Consider the following 19396-nt stretch of genomic DNA (forward strand, 5'->3'; position numbering starts at 1 on the left):
GACAATAATAGAGAAACCAGCGTCTTAGAAGAATCACAGTACAAAATCTTTTTCTTTCTAAATGACCCAGAATTCTGAAAGATCCTAGTTATCTTACAAATCTCTCTATCAAGCATGACTTACAAGTCATCAACCATGAGCCTTATGAAGTGTTTTATATGCCTCTCATACAATAAATCTAAAGTTCCTTATGCTACCTCTTTGCTTTAGCAAGTAACTCTGTCTGGGCTGTTGATGGCAGGGTTCTGTTGAGGCTGACCTCTCCGTCTGGCCGTCTCTCACTGGTGGCTTGAGAAGACTTTGTTAGAAAACTCCAAAGAATGTGGCCACAGCAAAGACTAGGAACAGTGCTCCTCCCAAATAGCCAACCTGATTGAGGATTGAGTGAGTTGCAAAGATATCAAAATGCAACAGTTCTTAACCGCAAGTAACAGTTTGTAGCTTTTACCAGTTTTTCAGAAATGTGGTTGGCGAGAAAAGCTCCTCCTAGAATAGCAATAGATGTTGCAAGTAGGTGTCCAGCGATGGCTCCACCTGCTACTCCCCATGGGGACTGTAGAAAAGAGACGGGTGAGGAGCTCTGGTTTATGTATAAATATGGAATTGTGATGTTTCTGTTTGGAAATTGAGAAAATCATACCTGCGCAGCACCAAGAGCAATTGTTGCAAGCATTGAGCGGTCTCCCCATTCCTAGAAGCAATCACAAGATACTAAATTTGTAATGTGTAGTTCAAGATGTAAAACTTATTAACCCTAAATATACCCAGATGAAGTTCTCATTGTTCCACACTCTGTACATGCATCAAGTTACCAATGGCCTTCTGCCTTTTTATCAAGAAAAAAAAAAAGTGAAGCATAAAACGTTCTGAAAAGATCTATAGGTTCCAGGTAAAATGAGGGTAATTTTTATACCGATGCGATGCTAATGGTTGCCAAGTGCAAAAATTATGGAGTCTGAGCTAATCAATTAAGTTTTCCATGTTTGCAACTGATCAAAGTAATTAAAGCCTCACCTAGATAAAAAATGACTGCAAATAAGGACAAAAGAACTAACCGCAAAGAATACGAGGCTGAATGACTTCCAGACAATTTCAAATGGATTAGAGAGCTTTTTTGACGCCTGAAGGGAAAAAAGGTACATTTGTAGGTATCAGCTATTTGAATAGTTAGACAGAATTACGGTCTGCCAAGATAATTGGGAGAGCAATGAACCATGGACTAAAGCCCCATTATATGCAGGCTAAGATTACCTTTTCTTTGACAAGCTCCTCAGCTTCAACAAATTCATCAAGTTCAGGGTTGCTCTTGCCACCACTTTGAACTACATTTGATGGAAGGTCCCATGCATCTTTTATTGATTTAAGGCCGAAGAACAATAAAAGTGTTATGGCTGCATATTCTCCAATTGGCAATGCTGTTTGGATGACAACAGAATGAAATTTTCATGTGAAAAATGAGAGACCAGTGGTTCATCGGGACAAAAATATTATATTTGAATGAAACGAATTTGAAGATGTGCAATTTGATGTATATAGATTTATTCAGATAAAGACATGAGCAACTGTCGATGATATTATTAAATCAACTTCTGCCACTGACATAGTTACCATACTTCACCAATTAGTAAAGCAAAAGATATATCCGCCTAGATGCCTAAATTTATAATGGATAACCATTGTAGTGGTCTTTGGGGGCAATGACACTCAGAGATTCGAGGCTTTTCTAAGATTTTTTTTTTTTTTTTTACAAATAATAATTTATTGACAAGAAGACAGGCAAAGCCCTCATACATGTAAAGCATACAAGAGAGACAACCACACTAAAGGCGTCTAAAATCTAAAAAGTTGACAAGATCTAAAAGAATCGAAGAGGAGAAAGCAGGAACATAAACTACGGCCCAATATAAGAGAGATCTCAAAAAGAGGATTTTAAATAAAGCACAAGGGTCTTGCTCGCAGTCCACAAAAAGGCGCTGATTAATTTCTCTCCAAATGTTCCACATTAAGAATGCAAAAATGACTTTCTAGATAGCCTCTTTGGAATGTCCCTACCCTTGAATCTTCCAACAATGTAGCAGCTCTATGATGTTGCTAGACATAGTCCACGAAACTCAGAATAAGTTGAAAACCATGTACCAAAGGTCACTGGTGTACTCACAGTGGATGAGTAGGTAATTCACGGCCTCCTCATTCTTTTTGCATATGAAACACCAATTGATAATAGTGAAACCCCGCCTTCTAAGATTGTCCACCGTGAGGAAAGATTGGGAGACGGAGCCTTAACCTTCCAAACACTTTACCAAAGGAAAGGACAAGGATCTCCGGCCCATAAAGTTTTATAATAGTTCTTCACTTTAAAGTCATGATTACTAACTAGAGTCCACAACATTCTATCTGCCTACCCCAAATGAGTTCTCGAGAAGTATAACAGATTGAGGAAAGAATCTAAAGATTCCAACTCCCAACCTGAACTGCCCTTGTAAAACTTGGATTCCAATGGAAAGAAATGCCGAAGGAACACAAATAATCTAACACCATAGCCTCTTTGTGACGAGCTATCGAATAAAGGTCTAGAAATATAGTCTTGAGAGCAGCTTCTCCGCACCAAACATCATGCCAAAAGCAAGTGCGGCACCCATCCCAACCTCAAAGGAGACAAAGTTGGAAAAATCCTCCCATACATTCTGTATATTCCTCCAAAAACACACCCCGTAGGGCCTTCGAGCTTCCACTAAGAACCAACCACCTCTATGGAACCCATATTTCCCAGCAATCACCCGACTCTATAGAGAAGACACCTCTTACACATATCACCAAAGCCATTTATTGAGTAAAGCTTTATTGAACAACATGAGGTTTTTAACTCCTAAGCCTCCTTTAGGAACTAAGGAGCAGATAGTCTTCTAGTTCACTAAATGAAACTTAGGTGCACTGCCCATTCCATCCCAAACAAAGTCTCTTTGAAGACATTCAATCTTCTAGCTATACCGGCTGGCAAAGGAAAAAGGGACGTAAAGTACATAGGAACGTACTCTTGATTAGTTTAGGCAAGCTCTCTGAGACAAGTAAATCTTCTTCCAACTAGCCAATCTTTTTTCCATTTCTCAACAACCCATCCCAAATAGCTTTTTATTTAAAGGAAGCATCCAGAGGAAGTCCCAAATATTTCAAGGGCAGAGAAAAGATACTATAGCTGAGAAGATCAAGTCCAAGAATATCCAAATCAAGCCTTCGTTAAATAAGGTAATGTATCAAACAATGCCAGCTACATTTTAAAAGATTAAACTGCAATTTGATTTTCTTTTTCATACATGAATATTTTAAACTGATGAGATAGAAGCAGGATCCTGGTGTGTCTTCCTCTGGTCAGCCTGCCATCGAAGGATGACTAATGTGCAACAGAGACAACTATTGCACCAGCCCAAAGGGAAAACAATTCACAAGAGAAAGTCCATAATGGACATTGGTTGAAGACATATAGAAAAAGATGACACTGCAATGATCTAATACAGATATAGTGGAAGATTGGGCAAAATACATAAGCAGTGAAAAATCAACACATCGCATGCTATGATAATATTTTAAGAAGAAAATGTAGTGTTAGAAATACAATTGGATGGCCTCTATGCTCAAATTGTTAGCTGTTTTTCAACTGAAGAATAATTACACATATAAGCAAATATGGTCAAGATGACTGATGCTCATGAATACAACTTACTGGTCTGAAATTGAGCAGGCACGGACTGAAATATCCGTCCAATTACAACAGATAGCACGGTCATAAGTGCAAGAGCGCCCATTGACCCCAACAAAACCTGGTCAATGATTAAATACCACGTGAGAACAACACCTCTCAAATTACACTTCTATCATTCAATGAAAAATCTGCTTCTGGACATTATTAAACATTGTCTGCAATACAGTAAACATTTAGTTGATCTCATAAGTTGATTTCAGAGATAGTACATAATACATTCACCTTAAAGTAGTAGGGTGCATGAACGTCACAACATTTCTGTATAACAAAAATGCAACCCTAATCCAAGTAATAATCAAGGCATTAAGAAATTGGTGTAAACTTAAGAATTAAGAAGATTATTTTCTAGGAAAATCTAAACTATTATGTCTGCATACGATCTAGGATTACTAATATTTGGAGCCACTCCCCCACCCCACCCCACCCTGCGGGGGTGAAATTCAGGGAAAAAATATGAAAAACAATAATATATAAACACAAGTTTGACCCCCAATATCTTCAAAAAATAATAATAAAAATAAAAAGCATAAGCCTTTTTTAAGGTTTTTTTTTTTTTTTTTTTTAATTCAAACTAGAATGTTTAATATGGCCAAAGCCAATGACACTATGACAAAGTGTTATCTTAGATAGTAATTGACCATAATTTTGTCATTCAATTTTTTTTTCTTGCCTTTTGTTGCTGATCAAACAGGAACTTATGATTCAATTAAGAATGCTTTCACTCCGCATCAATGAGCCGTTAAAAAAATCAATTGATGACAAAATAGATACAAATTTATCAAAGAAGAATGCACAAAAAGAAACTACAAACAAGTGCAAGAACTATATGAAAAGTAAAGCTGAAAAAGAAAAGGTTTAAACGACTGAACATCTTCATGTTTTTCCATTCTATCCTCTCCTAGAAAAAATTTAATATCTAAGGAAAAAAAAAAGAAGCCTTTTGTTCTCCTTCTATGTCCCAAGCAAATAGTCAACAGCAGAAATATTCAAATGCCCCTTATAAAATTTCATGCTTGGAGACCTCGATCAGCAAGTCTTTCTATTTCTTCTGGAAGAATAGGCAGAACTCTCTCTATATATATAACTTAAGTTGCATTCAATTAAAAATGGAAAATAGATATATAAATACAGGATGAAGAATGTGAAGAATAATAAAACAAGAAAGAATGTGAGTGAACAACATTAGAGGGTATGTAGACATAGACATATTTAGGGAGAGATGTAGACACAAACACACACGAGATATATGTGGAGAGAGAGAAAGAGAGAGAGAGAGAGAGAGAGAGAGGAAAAGTTTGGAGAGATCGTACCAGTCCTTTCTCATATTGCATGGCCAGGAGTGCAGCAATGAAGAATGTCTGCCAATTGACAACAAGTAAATTAAGGCTCATTTTTTATTCTAGAATTAAGCATAAAAAAAATATTATGGAGTGAAGGAAAAATCAAAAGGGCCCCGGGGGGGTTAGCCTTCCAATCACAAGTAACACTTTAGGTTTCAAATCTTAATGATAATAATTACATTTTTATCAGCCAAATAAAGTGATTAAATGGAGACATTGAGAAGACAATAAATTTTTTTTTGACAAGTAAGAAGACAATTAAAAAAAAAAAAAATTGCTGTCTTATGTGGGAAGACAATAAAACTCAAGATATAAATATATAAAATATGTGAAACAACACAAATATTACACTGAGTAAAATAAATCTCAAGTCTACTTAATGCATAAAAGCCATCCCAAGTATTTGGGATCAACTATGTTTATTTCCATATATTAATCCAATGCCTATGTCCAAAAAGAAAAGCCATCTATAAAGGATTAGAAATAAAGATTATACTAAAAGAAAATTTGCATTGAAATTATTAGCCCACCTTAACAGATAAGGGTGCAATAACATAAAAAAAGAATGACAGCGACAAGGAAAAGAAAAACATTTGAAGTTTAAACTGTTACAAAACAGAAGTGCTTTTCCTTTTTCTTCTTTTCCAGCAGAGACACATGATAGTTTCAATTTGCTGTGAACCAAATCCTCCAAAATTTGGAATTAAATTTTTATTTGAGGAACATAGTTCTAGATATTCTCAAGAAATGAATTATCCAATATACAATCACTTTACTACCCAAGAGAAAGACGAATGCACTCACGGCCGTACATAAATTGAACTATTTTCCCATTAGAATGAATTTTCAACAGAAAAGACGACATATCATCTAGTCTATGCTATTTTGTTTACCTTGTCTCCAATTTCAGACACAAATATCAATGTAAATGCAGCAGTGAAGCCTGACTTTGCAATTGCTGCTAAGAGTGATGAAGGTCCTCCTTTCACAAAGGCAACCAGCGAAAACACTAAAGCACATGCAAACAGCACAAGAGCAATTGACAAAGGATAAGGTATTCGATTAGGATGCCTCCCACTGCCAAATTGAGAAAGATATATACATGAGTATGAACCGAACTAAGTTGGCCATTATGGTCCATTAGCAGATTAACATACAAATTTCAAATGCATTGAAATAGATGACATATAAGGCAATTCAACAAGATAGAAAAATTGTGTATGTGTGTGTGTACAGTGTGTGTGTAAACAAGGTGTGAACATTAAGGATCTTTAAGTACTCAGAGCAAGTGTGCTTTTTCGATTCAAGCTTAAAATTAAATTCTATCTGAGCAAACTTACAATCAGATCTCTAGCAGAATGTAAAGTAGGTTCCAGAGACATTTGGAACTTCACTTAATGCTTTGCAATTTTGTGATCCACAAAAGGGAAAAAAGTAAGGTCAAAATATATTCAGTTTATATTTCCAATAATAACATGCATATGACATATTTCTATAGAGTGGAGAACAATGGAGAAGCTACTTTTCTACTTATTCAAACAAAATAACAAATTTCACTTAACGTTTTAAAATATATATATATATATATATATATATATATATATATATATATATATATATATAGTATTACACATTGCAGAAGAAGTACTAGCTTCCATTCTGGACTTGAAGTTGTTACATTTCGGGAACAAAAAATATTAAAGCAAGGTAACTTAATAATTCTTACATTTGATTATATCCTCCAAATTATTTGACCAATTTTTAAAAGATAGAAGGAATGCCTCAAATTTTAGTAACAACCACAGGTACAAGAATTCTACAGCGCGGAATCAGTTTCAAAATCAAAAGAGGTAAACTAGCATCTAAGACAAAAAGTAGCATCATCTCAAAAGTCAATCTAAAAAAAAACAAAAAACCCCTAAAAGATTACCATCTTCTAGCATCACTAATATTAAACCAATCTAATATAACTCACATGTCAGATGAACTATCACTTGGTGGACCATTGGCAAAGATTTTTTGGTTGTCTTCTTCTCCCCGGCCTTCATAGCCCTCAGATCCGATACTGACATTTGATGCCTGGGCTCGGACTGTGCCGCAAACCAAATTCAACCTTGATATCTCTCTACATCTTACTATCAATCAGTTAGGCAATATGTTACTCAAACAAGAAAGGTACAATCATAACCTTCAGAGATGCTAGAATCAACTAAGATAAAGAACTTGAGCTTCAACACTAGAAGGAATGATACACTCAACAGAACCTAAATATTTATTACCCCAACTACTTAGGGACAAGAGCTGTGACTAGATTTACATAAATTGAAATTATAGTCCATACAATGCAAGTCCGTGTGTGGATTGATTCAACTGCTGTCAAAGTAAGTGCATCATCTTGCAGTGAACCAAAAATCCCCATGCAATTGATCTAAATCAAATAAGCAACTTCCACAGCAACTAATTCATGTCCAGTAGCTCCACTTACTCTCCCCACCAACATCAAAGTGCATGTAACACTTAAGTTTTACAGTACAAAGTTAATTCATGCCCAAATTTAATCAAAATTCTCCCAACCCAGATAGCTCAAATTCCACCAAAATCCATCTAACATAACCACACAAAAACAAAATCCTCAAATCCTACCAACCCTTTTTTACTTAAATACTAAAGTTATAAAAGTGAAATTTCATCCAAAATTCATTCTAAACTAAACCAATATGAATAATTAAGTCTCAACTACTTAATTCTGTGCCAAAAACAATACAAATATAGCTAACTGACAAAAGTTTGAGAAGAACTTACATGGGGGTGAGATGGCCTTTCTAGATATAGTGGCAGCGCATGGTAGAGTGTCTACCAAAGCTAACAAAGGAAGCTTCTTCCCTCTTGTAATGAAAGGTGTATGAAGCACCAACCCCTTCATTTTCTTTCTTTCCTAAACTGCTCTTACAATTTCATGTCCACCCACTTTCATAACCTCAAAATCTACTGTGCTTCTTTTTCCCTGTTTTGTGGGTTCTGGGTTTTGCAAATCTGAGGAAAAACCGTTGCCCAGCTGAGCAAGTAAAACTACGTTACCTGCTATATTTTGATTGCTCTTGTAGGCTGCCACGTGTGTAATGTCGGAGATGACGCAACGACGACGTTCTGGGATCTTAAACTTATTACGGCGCCGTATTGCTGAGGACGGCGAGAGCGGAAAATTAGTTAATTTGGGCCGAGCTTGTACTGTAGTAGTTTTCTAGGATTCCTACCATTAGAGTTGACTAGTTGAGTCAGGTTGCGGGAATAATGGCCCAAACAGTGCTTGCGACTTATAATGAATTTTTTTTTTATCCCCCGGAGCCCAGTTTATTCGTCTGATACCATGAAAGATTTTATAATACGAAAATATAAAGAAATATAAAAGATAAAGATATACAAGATTAAAGTAGTTCGACAATATGTCTACTAGCATTCAATTGTAACTTTTATTGCCGTGTCAGGAAGAAGGCACTTGGGCATTTGTGCAACTTACTAATCCAGTACTGAGAATCCTCCGTGGTCATTCAAGGCTGATAAACAAATCTTTAATATAATGCCCAAATTTTGGGATTCTCAGGATTATAAATTATTCCAATCCCAAAAATCAGAAGATGTTATTCGATGCGAACCGCCTTATCCTTCTATATAATGAGGCATTTATCCATGTAAAAGAGATAGTCTCTTTGTCAATTGAGTTGTTATTGTTATTTAGAAAAATCAACCACTTAAGCATAGAGCTATTCTCGCCCTCAAGTGAAAAATTGTTCTACCAATAGATATGAATTAAAAACTAGGATAGCCCACATGACTATGTTTGTTAACAAATTTGTTTTCTTTATTTAAAACAAAGCATTAACAAATAACTTAAAAGTTAAAACACAAGAATTCTCCCATATATATATATATATATATATATATAACTTTTCTTAGAGCTTTCATTAAGTCCAATGAAGAGGACACTGTGTGTGCTGGCGAGGCATTCACTTTCTATTGATTGTAGTAGTAAAAAACCATAATCATCCACAAAAAATTACAGTTGAGAGAGTTCAGGAATCAAAACGGTGTAGTCTTGACGTGCAAAAACCAAGAACCAAGCTGGAAGCATTATTGCATTCATGAAAGGTTGGTGTATCTTTCTTAAAGAATCACATGGCTTGTCTTGTCTATACCTATAAACAACGAAGTGGCTTGGTATGAACCTTAACTTTGTTTTCATTCAATTTCTACCAACATCCTTTTCAGTTTTCAGGAATCATAATTCATTCTACATTTTTTAATCATGTCAATTTTTTTTTTATACTGGTTTAAGTTTATTCTTGTTTGCTTACAAAGTTTAGTCCAAGTATAATAGGTACGATTCGAATGGACCCGAATATTGAATACAATATTTCAATTACAGCTTAGAAAAATATATATATATATATATATATATATATATATATTTCAATTAGGTGTACTCACAAAGAAAATTCCCATGGCAATTAGGAAAGATTGGAGAATTAATTCATGGGATTTTTAATGAACAATGATGCACGTGACATGCACGTATTAGAGAGAACGTGACAAGTGCGTTGTCTTCCCTTCGTATCTATCCAATCCACCTACTCTTACTCAATTGGCAACGTGGGTGGACCCCACAATACACATGCAAATAGAAGCACGCACCGGGTCCCACCACTCAGCCAATTGGAGCACAGTAACCAGAAAAGGACGGGCTGTGAGTGGAGGCATCAACTGCTACTCTCTATTTTATCATCAAGATCATCGCCGCCACGTGCGGTGTCTATGCTGGTGGGTCAAAGATTTTCAAAATTCAAAAACCATTATTTCTCCACGTGGCTTTCTCCCATTGGTGTTCTGACGTGTACGTTGGAAGCCTATTGGGAAGGCGATGAGGCATCGTTAAGGTCGTCCACGCAACGGGACCGTCCTTTTGTTTTTTTATTTCTTTCTAAAGAAATCATAATTATTCTCCCTATAATGCCCCTACTCATTCCCCATATTTACGTCTGTATCCTTATACACACCATTATTGGGCAGAATAATTACAAATATGGTAAATCTCTCATGTGTAATAATTATTCATAGCGTTCACACAAAAGTACGGTGTACTGCTCTGTCACTCATTATTACCGCTAATGGACCCACTTTAAAGTCATCGACGGCTGTGGTTACCTTTAAGGTCGGACCGCATGTCCCTTTGTGCTTTCCGGAGCCTTGACGGTGGAGGTGCATGGGAAAGCCCGTGGGGATTACCGCGGGGTAGTACTTGCCATGTATACGTTTCAGGAAAGGGGAAATTATAAGAAAAAGCGACAAACAAAAAAATAATCCAAAAATCGACGTCCCTTCGTTCTCACCCAAAAACCCTCAACGCATCGTGATAATAATAGCCAAAAGAAAGAAAGAGAAAAAGCTGTGTCTGTCTCTCTGAGGAAAGAAGAAAAAGCTCTCTGTTGGGTTTGGTTTCTCTCTATCTCCGTAGAAATGGAAGCTCCTGACACGGCTTGCCTTGTGGACGACTTTCTGGACTTCGCGTCCGACATAGGCGAGGAAGACGACGAAGAAGAAAAACCCAGAAGGCTTCTTGCTTCGCTTGACCCAAATGGCCCTGAACCGGCGCCGTTCGACGTTTTACGCCCAGACGATTCCAGCCGTCTGTTCCCTGTAAGTTGTTTTATGGGTCATTTTCTAGGTGTTTATTTGGGGGGAGGGGGCTGTTCTGGGAGGAAAGTCACGAGTCTGGTGGTGACTCGGTCGTGTAGGGGGATGGGTGCATGTTTGGTGACTCGGTCTGACTCGGTCTGACCGAGTTGACTCGGGCCAGTTTCATTTTCTAGTCGAACTTGTTTCGTAGTGTCTCGGCCGAGTCAAAGGTGGTGGCTTCGAAGACTGGGAGGTAGCTGGTTGTGCGAAAGACAATTTAGCCCCCTTGTAACCCTAGACCGGAGTATAAACGAATAAATATCACACCACCTAGTTGGCTTGGTAGCTCAGGGGCATTCCTGACAATTCGAAACTCCAATTGTGGTCTTAAAAAATATCGTGAGCTGTTGCTCACAGTCACGGGATTGGAGTTGTGCCGAAAAATGTCCACGAAATTCAATCATATTCGCCCACCACCCTTTTTTTTAACGTAAAAGCATGCAAAAAGACAGAATTACCCATTCCATCCTTCTATGGAACATTCTCTCCAGCTGTCCTGTCTAATATGGACGCTACGAAATATAATTAATGCCCTCCAAATTCAGAAATTAGAAAAATCCCCCATCTCATTTTGCAAAATTGACTCGCCCGAGTTACCTTGTCAAACATTATAGCTTTTTTCTTTTTTTTTTTTTTTTTTGTTAATGGTATCTCTGGTGCACGCAGGAGATAGCAGAGGAAGAACTAGAATGGATATCGAACAAAGATTCGTTCCCCGAAGTGGAAACATTCGTCGACATCCTCTCGGGGCACCCGGGAAGCCTATCCAAGCACCACAGCCCCGTGTCGGTGCTTGAGAGCAGCACCACCAGCACCCACAGTAACAACAGCAACAGTAACAGCACGACTCTTATGAGCTGCTGCGGCAGCCTCAAGGTGCCCGTGCGTGCGCGCAGCAAGCGACGTCGGACGCGCCGCCGCGACATGCCGTGCCAGCTGCAGCACTGGTGGACCCGCCAGCAACCCAGCAGGAAGCCCAAACCGGTGTCCGCCACCACGATTGGGAGGAAGTGTCAGCATTGTGGGGCGGAAAAGACCCCACAATGGCGGGCGGGGCCGGCCGGGCCCAAAACGCTCTGCAATGCTTGCGGAGTGCGGTACAAGTCCGGCCGGCTCGTGCCCGAGTACCGCCCGGCCAGCAGCCCAACGTACTCAGCAGAGGAGCATTCGAATTCGCACAGGAAGATACTGGAGATGAGGAAGCACAAGTATACGGGGATGGGGATGGGAATTGGAATGGTAGTGAAGCCTGTGGATAAAGGGTAGGGTAGGATAGGAAAGTGGTGAGTTTGCTAGTACTTTAATCTTATATTTGTCACATTTTTAGCATAGGTAGGAGTTAGGGGTTTGTTGTAATGCGGGGGTTAGATAGTTAGTGAAAGTTCTTTTTGTGTTGGGGGAATTTTTGGTCTTTAGTGTGTTTGGTTATGCTATAGACTAGAAACACAAGATAGTGTTCTTTGGCTTTTGCCCAATTTAATTCTTTTTTGCTCTATTGCTTGGTTTGGAGATGATGGAATTGGGGAAAACTATTGTGGAATGCTGCATTTGGAGGCTTTGGTTGAGAGAAGTGGTTGTTAAGCTTGATTAGTTTGAACTAACTTAGCTTTGATGGATGGATGGATGAAATCCTTTTTGCTTCTTAAATACCAATACAGGGTATTGTAAGTTTTTCTTCTTCATGGCTCGCTTTTTTGGCTTGTTGGTGTTCTGACGTGTGTTGTATATTGTGCTTTGTCTTAGAAAGTTTTTATTTGTATGCCAAAGCATTGTTCAATTGCAACTTCTAGGCAGCAGCATGTGGGCGTCAATGAAGGAGTCGTTCAATGGAAGAATCGAGGAGTAGTCGGTGCAGATGAATGGACTGGTAAAATTGTTCTAAACTCTCTCAGTATTTAGATGCTGTGGCATGTGCTTCATTGGAAAGCGTATACCTGAATCTATCAGAATTGTCGTATGGCATGCATGCATTACAAGGAGCAGCATAGGTTTAAGCTTAACAAAAGAAGATCCAAAGGGGGGTTCTCTATTGTTTTCTTACGTTCATTGCTAGGGTTTTGGTCACTCAAAGCAACACATGTTGTATAAACATACAGCCAACATTGTTATGAATCTGCAGAAAATTACTTGCTCGGAAGGTTGGTTTGCGTTCAACGGTCTTCCCTGTCAAGAGCAGAGTTGAGGTGCAGTTTTCAGACGAATCTCTCTCAATGTTTAGATCATGAAAAGAAATAGTTGGCATACTTTTTTGAAGGCTTGGTTTGTGATTGAAATTCTCCATTGGATTAATTGGTGAAAAATGATTCTGATGGATGATTCTAGTTGGACACTAGGAGGCAGTGTTGACTTCCCAACATTTCACAGGAGGAATGAGGAAAAGGAATGGAAATTGTTTTGTTCTTAGAAGGAAAGGACAAGACTTGTAATTGACTTCCTCTCTTGAAGCGTTTCACAAGTAGGAAGCATTATTCCTTTCCTTTTCTCTCACGTTGCCTTATGAACAATTAGAGCGTAAGTTTCAAAAGGGCAAGGCAAAACTGATGGTGACACATTCTGCGCTAGAGTAAGTGTATGGGAATCTAACCAAGTGGGGGTGATGGTTCTGCACACTGCTTCTTCAAATGGTTTACAATTTGAGGCCCGTTTGTTTAATATTTTTGGTCCAAAAATACTGGGTTGAAAATATATTTTGGAAAAAGTATACATTTTTCGCTGGTTGTTTGCAACCCTGAAAATGGTTTGAAAATATTTTTTGGCGTTTGGCTCATATGAAAAATTGCCAAATGTTTTTTTATATTTTTATATAATTTGAGGAACTGTAAGAAAGAGCAAGATAGTGAAAAGGAATTGTCGATAAAGAGAGATTGAGAATATAAAGTTTTTGGGGTGGAATTAAGATCCAGTACAATTACATGTTCATATTGTTTGTAGTTTGAGTAGACAATTGTGAGAGAGCTTGCTCGGGATTGTGAGAGAGTGACGAATAATGGTTTACGAAGAAGAGAAGTGTAAACTATTTTATGCCTTACGAAGGTTATTTTTATTTTGTGGTTGACCAATATTTTTCGTTGCACAAAACACTCAAAAATAACTTGTGTTTCTCAAAGGGGGGAAAAAGATTGTTAAATTGAAATGGTCTAACAATATAGTTTTCTTTCAAATTGATTCATACACCATAGTTATTAAATTGACATATGTTTAAAATGCATTTGATTATCATATGCATTTTTAATAGAGTATCTAATTCTCCTATCCATTTTTTAAAATGCATATAAGAATTACATCTATTTTGGACACATGTCAGCTTAATATGCTAGATTGAAATAAATTATTCCAACCTAATTTGGAGAAGTACTTTTTCCCAATTTTTATACTCTCACATGCATTTTGGGCACACTTCAGCTTAATAGACTAGATTGAAGAAAATTCATCCAACCTAATTTGAAGAAAAACTTTTTCTGTTTATATCTTCACATGTATTTTGGACAAAAAATTCTTCCAACTTTATTTGGAGTAAAACTTTTTTAAGTCTATATTCTCACATACATTTTGAATACATTTCATCTCAATTTTCTCGACCTAATTTAATGAAAAACTTGATCAGTCAATAAAAATAGTTAATTTAGATGGATTTGTTGCTCATCTAGCTTGACATGTTTGCAACCCGCACTGTAGTCATTCCCACCTAAACAAAAGAGAAATAATTATAGAAGTGCAACATTTGTTTCCTACTTGTGTATATTGACCATGAATTCAATTTTTACTATTAAGAAAAAAAAGAAAGAAAGTAATAACATTTGTTTAAGTGTAAAAATACCATTTAGGTTTGTAGTTGAGCCGAGCTGAGTCAAGTATTACACGTTTGAGCTCGGTTCAGTCGCATCAGATTTGGATTCGAATTCGGCTCAAATTCAAACTGAGTTTGAAGTTTTGTTCAGTCTCGAGTCAAGTTCTAATTGAATACTCAATCAGCTCGAGCCCGATAAGGCGATAAGAACTTTTTTTTTTTTTTTTTGTTAATCGAGAATCTAGAGTTATAGCCACCTTAGCAGATTATAAGGGGATCTTTTTCATTGACAAGGGCATTGGCCAACATTTTGAATTTGAGTCATGCTCTCTACTTTCCAACTCCTTGAGTCGGATTAATTAAAGATGGCTTCTTTCTGAATTGGTTGGTCGGTGCCATGTCAGCGTTATACGTGTCTTCCACTTTCCTATGTTGCCTACCTTCCCCATACCTCGCCACAAACAAAACGTGTGGATCTCTCATGTCTCATGTCTTACTTTATGTCCTTTCCTACCCACCAAAAGAGAGGAAAATAAAAGTTTATTTCTACCCAATGTGGGATTTCATCATACGAATTCCTTTGATGTACCATGTTATGTGCAGACTAATGGCTATGAATAGATGTAATTATTTATAAGAAAAAAGATAATTAGATGGATCAACTAGTTTTTTTAATAGATAATCTATCAGTTAGCAACAATAAAAAGAACTTTAAAAACCAACAAATACCGTCTAGACTTTGCTTTAATCCAAAGCACAATAAGTTATCTATACAACAAGTAGAGATTTCTTTCTTTCTTTTTTTCTTTCTTCATTCATCCATAAAAAGAGCAATCATCTCTTTTGTGAGAACCATGAATAATAAGAGTTCTTTTGAGAGTTTGAGTGTTTTCTTTCGCATTGTGTTTCTCATGTAATAGACAACATTTCTCCCGGATCAAATGGTAAAATAATATATTAAAAAAAAAAAAAAAAGAGTAGAAAGAAAACATTTTGTAGTGACAGAATAAGATTTGTGATGATATATTAATCATTTTAAATTAAGATAACATTAATTAGGTTTGATTTGATTCCACACTTTGTATGCTTGAAAGAAGCATACAGATTTTCAAAGGCTAATTGTTGTTCACACTACAAGTAAAAGACTAGCATAAGAGTGGAGATGTATGGATAAAAACTCCCATTCACATATATGAATGTGGTCCAACTCCATCCATCTCATTTATCTAGTGTCATTTGTACGATTCCACTAACAATTTAATTTCATCATAGTGGTTGCTTGATGTTACAGTATTGAGAATTTCTGTGTCTCTCATCTATTTCTATCGAATATTTTTTTCTTCTTTAAATTTAGCATTAAATTTGTAAAACCAACGTGATGGAAGATGGATAAGAGATAGAAGAATAACAAGTCTAATACTCCGTCTTTGTCGATTGAAATTACAATTTTCTTCTCATAGGGGATTAGGCAATCAATAAAACCTTCTGGATGGATAATAGATTTTTGTCAGTCATTTATGGAATCAAATTTATGATTTAGTCCCTAATTGCATGCTTCATTAATAGAATCCTTCTGCAAATACTCTTCCTATTACATTTTTTTTTTTTTCTAATTGAATAAGGAAAAAGGATATAGAGGAGGATCTTTTCCATTTTTGATCCGAATGGAAGAAAGAATGAGAGATTCTATGAAAATGCTTTCAAAAACACGATTGGAAGCGGTCCATTTAGCTAAAGCATATGCCCTAAAATTGGCACATCGAGACACTTTCAAAGTATTCCAACTTTGAAAGGAAGAAAGAGCTAAACTAATATTTGAAATACAGTTTGCAAAAGACCAATAAGAAAAAAGAGCAGGGTTATTAATAGCTAAAATAACAAGGAGAGCATCTCCTTCTACCGAGAGAAGACCCAAACTCAAAGAAGCAGCCAAACGAACCACCAAAAGGGCTGCATGAGCTTCACCTTACAACACATTTGTGAAAACTAGTTTCTGAGTAGCAGCTGCAAAAATGGAACCATTTTCATCACTGATCACCGCTGTAACAACAGCAAATGAGCCTCTCACTGCAACATCAAAATTCCCTTTTAACCAACCTGCTATCGGAGGCGTCAAAATTCCCTTTTAATTGTTCCAATTACTTATTAACCTATATATGTTAGGTTTCCAAAATTCAAACTCAACCATACCCACTTGTGAGCCCAATTTACAGGTTAGTATTGTTAGAATTTCTATAGAATAATGCTAAAAATTAAATTTTTCTTTCACAATGCTTACGTGCCTATTAAACTCAAAGAGGTCTTTGTGATTTTTTTTTTCTTTTTTTCTTTTTTTATAGGTAGCACCTAACTTATTCAGAGCTCCATACCTACTCTTTCATGGCCACACCCAAGGATGTGGTCCTGTGGATCTCCATTTATTTGTCACTTGCATGTGCAGTTGATGATTGATGATGATGATGATATACATATCTTGGTTGAATTTCGCAATGGGCTGAGGTTTTTCTTAATGGGTCCCTACAGAGCTCGTTAAAGGTCCAGGACCCACAAGACTATTAGCCCCACTAAATACATATGGAGTTGGCATACAAATCCTGATTAGCTTTACTTTTTGTTTAATTATTTTTTAATTATAAATCTTCCTTTTTTTTTTTTTTTTTTTTTTTTTTAGGGTACAGTCCACTTAATCCCCTCAAACTATCACCACAATGACAATTTACCCCATAAACTATCAATTGCAATAATTTACCCCCACAAACTACCAAAACAATGACATTGTACCTCAAATTTTAACAAAATGAAGAAATTACCTTTGCTAAAATAAAATAAAATAAAATGCTAAAATTTATTTCTTTTTTTCAAAATTTTAAGGGTATCGTTGTCTTATTAAAAATTTTATAGGGGTAATTTCATCATTTTGTTAGCATTGGGGGGCATTGTCATTATTTTGGTAGTTTAAAACTTTAAAAGGTAAATTGTCGCAATTGATAGTTTGGAAAGTAAATTATTATTGGGATGATAGTTTGTGGGGATTAAGTCGATTTTACTCTTTTTTTTAAATTCACTTGATAATTCAAATAATATTTTTCTTTAACAATTGGGAGGCAAAAACAAGATTCGACTAGGGATTTGGATTTAACGCGTTGACGGTGGAGTCAAGGTAAAGCTTGGGAGATGTAGCCCTTAATCAAAGGGGTCAAAGTCAGTTAATTAAACTAATTTTCTTAATCAAGAATCGGTGATTGCACTGAAACCCATACAAAAAAAAAATAGCGTGGAATAGAATCAAAAATCAAAATTTTATCTTATTCTAAGAGGAATCATAGTTGGGCAAGTGTATTTCTCAGTTAAAATAAAGAAGAAATAAGTTGTTTTCACACCTGTAACATGAAAAAGGAGACGTGGGCAGCGGCGGCAGTGGCGACGGAATGTCGGCCCGGCCCACCCAAGCTCTTAAATTATTATTTTTTACATGGGCTGGCCAGTTCAATCATTTTAAAAAATAAATTCATCAGTGAATTTTTTTTTTTTTTTTTTTTTTTTAAGTAATTGTCTGATTGTTGGAACATATATGTGAATTAATCCATTAGGAAAAAGAAACGAGCTTCATGTGAACATAGCACCAAATTGTTGAATAGGGTTTTTCTTTTTCCTCGGGATAGTGCATGGCTAGGGCCCTCTCGAGACCTTAAGATTTTCTTTTTTCTCGAGATAGTGTTTTTTGGGTGGATTCTTAGTCGTAGGTGGATATTAATTTTTAAAAATTAAATGAGATAGATAAGTGTCAATTTTTTTTTTTTTGTCTTTTTTTAAAAAAAAATAATATTTATTTAAGACTAGAAAAAAAAAATACCATGAGAACACCTAATAGGACTTGAAAAATCAAAGTCATACACCAACATCAATTCAGTGAATTGACGTCCACTTTGAGTTCTTTTCCTTGTGCAATTAGATCAAAGCCCAAAAGGGTAATAATTAGTTTGAAAATGGACCTATACGGAAAATAAACTAGCTCCAATGAATTTAGGATACTTGTTATCTCACGATTTGTTCTAGGTTACCATTAACTACAACTTATTTAACTAAAAAGTTGTAATCGCACTTTAGTATTTATTTTGATTAATCAGGAGCTCTCTTTAGTTGTTATAATTGCATTTGACCATTCCATGAAATATCCACAGTGAAATTAAAGCCAAAATAAATTTATTGTTTTTTTTGTTTTTCATTGTCTCTTAATCTTTGACTCCCCGATTTAATATCTTGATAATTTTCATACTCTTAAAATCATATTTCATTTAATAACCCCTTACTAAAAGACTCAAGCCCGAGATTTAGAGTAATCAATTTTCATTAAATTTATCTTAACGGGTGTGTTGCTATCTCTTTGGTTTCAATCAAAGTGATTATGAATTCCATTTTGAGTAGTGCTCCCACAATGCTATATGTGATGACTCAACACATCATGATTTTAACCATGAAATGTCTCACTCTTAAATGCATCAAAGTGACTTACACTTCACATTTGCGTTCACATTCGTTTCAAAATTGAGAGCTAGTGCTATAAGCAATTGCGGGTTCAAGTTATTCGATTGACAACATATCAATCAAAATTAAGTCTCAAAGTGATTATGAATTTCATTTTGAGGAGTAGTGTTCCTACAATGTTATATGTGACCTTCCAACACTTCAAAATTTTAACCATGAAAGATTTAACTCATAAATGCATCAAAGTGACATATACTTCATATTTGAGTTCACATTCCTATTAGAATTGAGAGTCAA

At 36.2% G+C, this 19396-nt stretch overlaps 2 protein-coding genes across 2 annotated transcripts; one reads left to right on the top strand and one right to left on the bottom strand.

Annotated features, from left to right (window-relative positions):
• Positions 1 to 8149, bottom strand: LOC132178654 (protein PAM71-homolog, chloroplastic). The gene is made up of 10 exons (XM_059591134.1): positions 7900 to 8149; positions 7073 to 7232; positions 5991 to 6174; positions 5068 to 5115; positions 3719 to 3815; positions 1252 to 1415; positions 1056 to 1121; positions 641 to 691; positions 449 to 553; positions 1 to 369 (listed from the first exon to the last, which is right to left on the bottom strand). The coding sequence occupies exons 1-10, from the start codon at positions 8018 to 8020 to the stop codon at positions 304 to 306; spliced, it is 1062 nt and encodes a 353-aa protein (XP_059447117.1). The 5' UTR covers positions 8021 to 8149; the 3' UTR covers positions 1 to 303.
• A 2279-nt stretch (positions 8150 to 10428) lies between these two features.
• Positions 10429 to 12322, top strand: LOC132179311 (GATA transcription factor 1). Its single transcript, XM_059592013.1, has 2 exons — positions 10429 to 10788; positions 11494 to 12322. Exons 1-2 carry the CDS (start codon positions 10609 to 10611, stop codon positions 12091 to 12093), a joined length of 780 nt encoding a protein of 259 aa, XP_059447996.1. The 5' UTR covers positions 10429 to 10608; the 3' UTR covers positions 12094 to 12322.
• Positions 12323 to 19396: the final 7074 nt, after the last annotated feature.

The sequence above is a fragment of the Corylus avellana genome, chromosome ca4, assembly GCF_901000735.1.
Source record: "Corylus avellana chromosome ca4, CavTom2PMs-1.0".
NCBI classification, from domain to species: Eukaryota; Viridiplantae; Streptophyta; class Magnoliopsida; order Fagales; family Betulaceae; genus Corylus; species Corylus avellana.